The sequence below is a fragment of the Carlito syrichta genome, unplaced genomic scaffold (assembly GCF_000164805.1).
Source record: "Carlito syrichta isolate Samal-C Ts95f unplaced genomic scaffold, Tarsius_syrichta-2.0.1 Scaffold308087, whole genome shotgun sequence".
NCBI classification, from domain to species: Eukaryota; Metazoa; Chordata; class Mammalia; order Primates; family Tarsiidae; genus Carlito; species Carlito syrichta.
The window spans coordinates 194683-200682 of NW_007252183.1; the positions used below are offsets into that span (position 1 = coordinate 194683).

Genomic DNA, 6000 nt, shown 5'->3' on the forward strand with positions numbered 1-6000 from the left:
GTTTATCTGGACTGAGTTGAAGAGAGAAGAGGATAGTGATGGGCCAGGGAAGCAACAGAGGCAGAGGAGATCATTATCCGGAGAAAGGAAGCTCTGGAAGCTCCCACCAGCCTGTTTGTGACAGGCAGGCTGGGGCCAAGGAAGTCCCTTTGGGTCAAGGGAAGTGGGATCCTGGATCAAAGGGATGAAGCGAGACACCCCCTTTACCTTATTCCTTCAGGCCAAGGGGATCTAGTCAGAGCCAGACCGAGGTCCAGGTCTGAAGAACAGTGGACTAGAGAAGGCGGAGGGACAGTCAGAGAGAGAAAATGGATCAAGATCCTGGAACACCTCATAAACAATCTCTTGGCTAGCTAGGTAATAGCCATCATTGCAGCCAACACAGGGTAACTGGCTCTTCAGAACTCTCAAGTACATTTCTTCACGGGTGAATTGTTACCTAGTTCTTCTCTTGACCCTACAATGGTGTTTGCTTTCTTGACCAACTGGGACAGAGGAAAATCCATTGCATTTAGAGAAACAAGAATTATGTATGAGTCCAGGTTCTCCTACTAACCAATTAGACAAGGTCTTTAATTCATTACATTTTCTGAAGTCTCAATTTCTTCGTCCATAAATAGACAAGTCTATGTCATAAGAGATCAGAGGATTCCTGTGCATTTATGCATGATGTGCTATGTATATATGAAGTGGTATTTCTGTCTTCTTCTTTTCTTCAGGCCATCTCGCTCCATACAGGTCACCTCACTACCACATCAGAGCTGGGGAAGATTTCTAGTTCAGGAACAGAAACAACTCTATACACAAATCTCATATACCCCCCTTCCATTTATTTCCTCCCATTGTCATGCTGCTATGATGACATGGGGCAGGGGAGACACAAACAAAGGCATAGACCAGGGAAATCATACCTTTCAAGAAAGGGCTCTTGCTCAGTCCCTCTCTTGAGGATAAGCTTCTGGGAAAACAGCAACAAAAAGATGAAAGATCATCTCCTCTGGAGGTCAGGTCAGGGAAGTGTCAGTCTCCCGGTCAGAAAAGGCCAAAGGAGGAAGACCACCAAGATATGAGAGGAAGAGAGTGCTCTGGGTGGTGAAAGAAAGGACTGGAAAGGAAGCCGAGGCTTGACCAAAGACTGAGGAAACCTGGAAACCTAAAGGATGTTGTCCAAGTGCACGGGAACCAGCTTGAATTTCTTAGAGTCCCCTTTCTGAGGAGGGTTACAGGCCACTATGTAACGTTTCTTCAGATGATTCTCCTTGTACTTGCAATTTGGGTACTTCCCTGAGGTAACTTCACACAAGGTCATGGAAACAGCCCCGCGGCTCTTGTGGCAGTTTTTCTGGCCATCCTTGCAGGCTATACTGGGGGTCCTGCAGGTGGCGGCCACCTTGGAGAAGGTTGTTTGCAGGAAGGTGTTGCGGTCTTTGCAATGTTTTGTGTGCTTGTTGATGTTCTCCATGGCGGCTTTGCATGATCGACGTTTGTTCTGCACGTGCTGAGTTTTAAACCACCCAGCGTCGGTCACATGCCCGGGCTTGGCACTGACTGAGATCATGGCCACCCATAGCCCCAGCAGCAGGAGCAGCAGGGGGCAGAATCCTGCTCTGACTGGTGCCATTTCTCAAGAGGGAACCGTCAGAATGGAGAGCCGGGTACCTGGGACAGAAAGCAGGCCATGGTAAGCTGAGAAGTGAGCCGTACTATGCCTCTTCATTCTAACTCATCACCCTTTTCTCTACCTTGTAGTCTCCTCCTTCCTCACTCGGTCTCATCTCTTCCTCCCCCTCTGTGTGCCCACATCCACTGTGACACAATCCCCAATCCTGTGGCCCCATGTTCCTCACATTCTATCCCATCATTCTGTCCCTGTTACTTCCTACTCTTTGTCCTGTCTCCTCTTTCTCAAGTCCCATCCTTTTTGTGTTCCTAAGTCACAATGTCTGTGTCTCACCCCCTCCACATCCTCATTATCATCTCCTCTGTGCTCCCATTATGTTCCATTTTGCGCCTCCACCGGCAAGATCACTCTCTTCTCTCCCCCATATATGTGCCCTTATCCCCTAGATAGAGTCCCTCCCTTGCCTGTCTTGACACTCAGTTGAGTGTACTCCATTTGGTCAGAATCCCTCCCTCTTCCTCTATCTCCTCTCCTTACCAGGTCCTGAGGCAGGCCTCGTCTCTGCACTTAGTGTTGTGACTCCTCGTGCTGTGGCTCCTGCTCAGTGGGTCGAAGCTGTGTCCACGTACTGCTGGGTTGTCAGATCTCTGCGGGCCTCTTCTCGCTGCCTGCCTCCTTTAAAGCTGGCTGAGGCTGTGATGCTTCTGTTTAGGGGCGGACTAGGAAACATCCCTGGATGGGGAAATGAATCAGACTCATGCCTCTCCAATTACATGTCCCAGAGAAGTGAATGCCTACGGATACGTGTAGCTGCCTAGACATGTTCAGCAATGAGGAAGCTTGAATTCTTGCATTCAAAGACATATTGGTCCCCTGGCCACATGGTTTTGATGACTCTAATAAAGCACCTGATCCAGGTGCCAACCTAAATTAATTTCTGGAAGAGTTGTTATTTATCTCTTCCCATACACACTTCTAGTCTATTATCCTGGGAAGCACCAATCACTGTGGTTAAGGATTGCTGCTCTGATCTGAGGAGCAGGTAGAATAGCTTAGGAAGTTACTGTATCTGATTCCTAGTCATCAGGTGATACTGCTCATCTTTTGGAGCAGACCGAGAAGACAAGGGAAGCAGTGAATAGTTACCATCACAATGCCCAGCATCATTCCTAGAGGCTCAGCTACTGCACATTGATTCATGACTCTGGCCCTTCAATTCCAGGTGTCAACCAAGGCCACTTGGCTACTCCTGGAGAAGGCACTCAGGCCTCTCAATTTTACTATTTCCCTCCTTATTTATTGAACATAGCAGAACTTAAAGACAGGCCATTTTGTGTTTGAAAATGCTGTTGGTGTTGCTGCTCTCAACACCCTGCCTTAGTGCTTTTACCACTTCATGTACCCTGTTCCTAGGGGTGGTTTCAGCTGTGTGGAGAGTCTGGGTCTGTGCTGCTCTGGGGTTCCCGTGACCCTCAGGAGAGCAGAGATGTAGAGGCAGAGGAATATCACTCTGCGTGGGGGTGAAGGCCTAGAAAACTGAGATGAATAGAATTTTTCAACAAATATTTATGGAGCAGATGAAATGACCCAGAGACATTGGCTGAGACATGGACTTCTGAGAAATGGACTTACATGGAAGTAAATGGACTTTCCAGGAATGGCTAGCTAGACAGGAAAAAACCGTTCTCAACTGCAAAGGGCACACAAGTAACATGGCATTTTGCATAGGGCTGAGTGTAGGGTGAAGTGTGAAAAGGGTAGGGTTTTGAGTGCTCAGGTGTAGTGTAGAACGCACTTATATGTACATCACATTTACATAAAGTGGCTGTGATTTCTCTCTAGGAGTAGTTTGCTTAGTATTGTAATGACCTAAAGGTGAACTAAAGGTAACCAAAGGTTGTGGGATTGGTCCAGGCATGCTTGATCTTATTTGAACGAGGCTGGGGAAGGCGAATGCATCAAGGAAGTGTGTCTGAGAACATTCGCTATGCTTAGCTGCAAGATGTGGTCTGCAGGCATGGAGAACACTTTGCCTGTGAATTCCACATACCAGCATGCCCAGGCATGGAACCTGAGGGGAAGGGAAAATCCTGGGGGTTACCCCCAGAACCACTCCCCAGTCTCCAATCCCATACTTAAATCCATATCCAGAGTGTGCTCATGTTGTCCCTGAGTGTCTGTCCCGCCAACTGGTCAGTGATTTCTATGTAGGGTCACTGATGTCAGTGACTTTGGTACAGAAACTTAGAGAGAGTGAACCTGTGCTTGTCTGAGAAAGAAACTTTCAGGTGTTGAGAATTGCAATGCAATGGCCTCGAGCAAACGAATACCGGGGATGTTGGAGAACAAACAGCAAGGCATCCAGTGTGGTTGGAACAGGTGAATGAAGGGTTCAGAGGGAAAGCAGATGCCAGGTCCTGGGAAGCCTTAGAGACTTTGAGAGGCTGGTGACTTTTACCTCAAACACAATGGGAAGACTCTAAGCAGATGAATAGAGACCTTGTCTTTTTTTTTCTTTTTCTTTTTGAGTCGGAGTCTCATTCTGTCACCCAAGCTGGAGTGTAGTGGTACAATCATGGCTACTGCAGCCTTGAACTGCTGGGCCCAAGCGATCCTTCTACCATACCCAGCTAATTTTTTGATTTATTGTAGAGATGAAGTCTCCTCAAGTTGCCCAGGCTGGTGTCGAATCCCTGGATTCAGGCAACCTCTCGACTATGCCTCCCAAAGTGTAGGGATTATAAGCATGAGTCATCGTGCACAGCTAAGGGCCACTCATTATGAAGGACAAAGGATCAACTGGCTGTTGTGTTGATTATAACAGTAGAGAGGTCACATAAACTGTCTCGATCATAAGGTTTATGGTCCGGAAGTTAGAACCTGAGTCAGGAAGGTGGGTTTTTTACTTTGAGTCGTGGGACATTGTTTTAGTAGATGGAGAGTAAAGCTGTAGGTCAGGATAAAGGATCTTCAGAAGAAAAAGTGGTGTTGGAGGTGGAAGATGCCACTAGATGGCAAAGGAAAATCAAGAGCAAGTTCACACAGGCTTCTGGCTCTTCAGGTTTGTGCTGAGGAAGGCCTTGGCTATGGTAACAGCCATCTCTTCTTTGTTAAGTTGCCTGAATCTTTGCAGGTTGAACTTCTGGATGGAGAATTATTCCCCCACTGCTGTAGAAACACAAATGAAAGCAGGTAAAATTTATGAATTGAAGCAGACTGTGGTTACAGACTATAGATCCAGCGTAGACCCATCTAGTCCTTAAGTGGAGACTGGGTGAGAGGCTGCAGCCCATTTGAATCACTAGTCCGGTCCCCTTTTGACTTCCCATGACCTGAGAGTAAGATGGTTCCAAGAAATGATTGGAAGTCTACTCTGTGTTTTCCTGTCATTGTAATTATCCTAGTTTGTCCTTTAACTATACTATGCTTGGCACAGTGCTGTGTGAAAGTGAAATAAACATGGCCCTACTGTCTCAGGTCAACAAGAAAAGAGAGTAGAAGTTTAAGTTTGAACACGAAAATCGAATTAGAAGAGCTGAACTTACCATCTGTATAATACAACTGAAACTTGTGCTTTGCCTCAATTATTTGGATGAGGGGGTGATTTCATTTGTTTGGTTAATCTACACAGCTCTCAAGATCAGCTTCACTTTGCATTTAGTGGGATAATTTTGTTACTTTGCCCTCACTGAATTCATGGGCAACAGGAAAAGACGGAGGAAGAGGGACAAGGTTAAGAAGAACAAAAGGAGTCCAGCATCAGGCCTAGGACTGGTCAGGGAGTCTCAGAGAAGGGAGAATGGAAATTTAGGGGAAAAAAGAGCAGAGGACAAAATGGTAGGAGAGCAGTCAGGAGGGACGAGAGCCCCTCACACCAGCAGCCTCTACCCTGCCTCCTTCTCACTCTATTGCCATAGTCCCTGCTGTTGGCCCCACCTCTCCCCAGGCTGCTGCTATGTGCAAGTGGTTTAAGGTGGGGTGAGTGTTATGAAAGTCTCAGCTGTGCCACGTAGACAACTGCCTGTCTTCCCCACTGGACCACAGCTGCGACTTCCTCTCTCTGGTGCTAGGAGGGAGTTGAGAGGAGGGGAGAGAGGAGTGCTGGGTCTGGATTGGTGCCCACCCTTCAGAGCTGAGCCCCTCTCTCTCTCCTCTGGAGTTTCACACAGCCTTTGGAGACTGGTGGAAATCCTGTGAGAGTTTCCCTCCAAGCAGGGACAGATCCAGTTCTGTTCTGCTAATTTTGTTGATTCTGGATATGGGCTCATTTGTGTGGACTGAAAAAGTGAAACAGACAGCAAGTGAGGTCAGATGAGAAACTCACCTCAGGTCCTTGAATTCCCAGGACCTTTCCTGGAACAACTGTGAATGAAGAAACA

The 6000-nt window shown here is 47.3% G+C and overlaps 1 protein-coding gene across 1 annotated transcript; it reads right to left on the reverse strand.

Annotated features, from left to right (window-relative positions):
* Positions 1 to 1153: 1153 nt before the first annotated feature.
* Positions 1154 to 1621, reverse strand: LOC103267264 (ribonuclease 7). Its single transcript, XM_008064869.1, has one exon. It carries the CDS (start codon positions 1619 to 1621, stop codon positions 1154 to 1156), a length of 468 nt encoding a protein of 155 aa, XP_008063060.1.
* Between the last annotated feature and the right edge of the window lie 4379 nt (positions 1622 to 6000).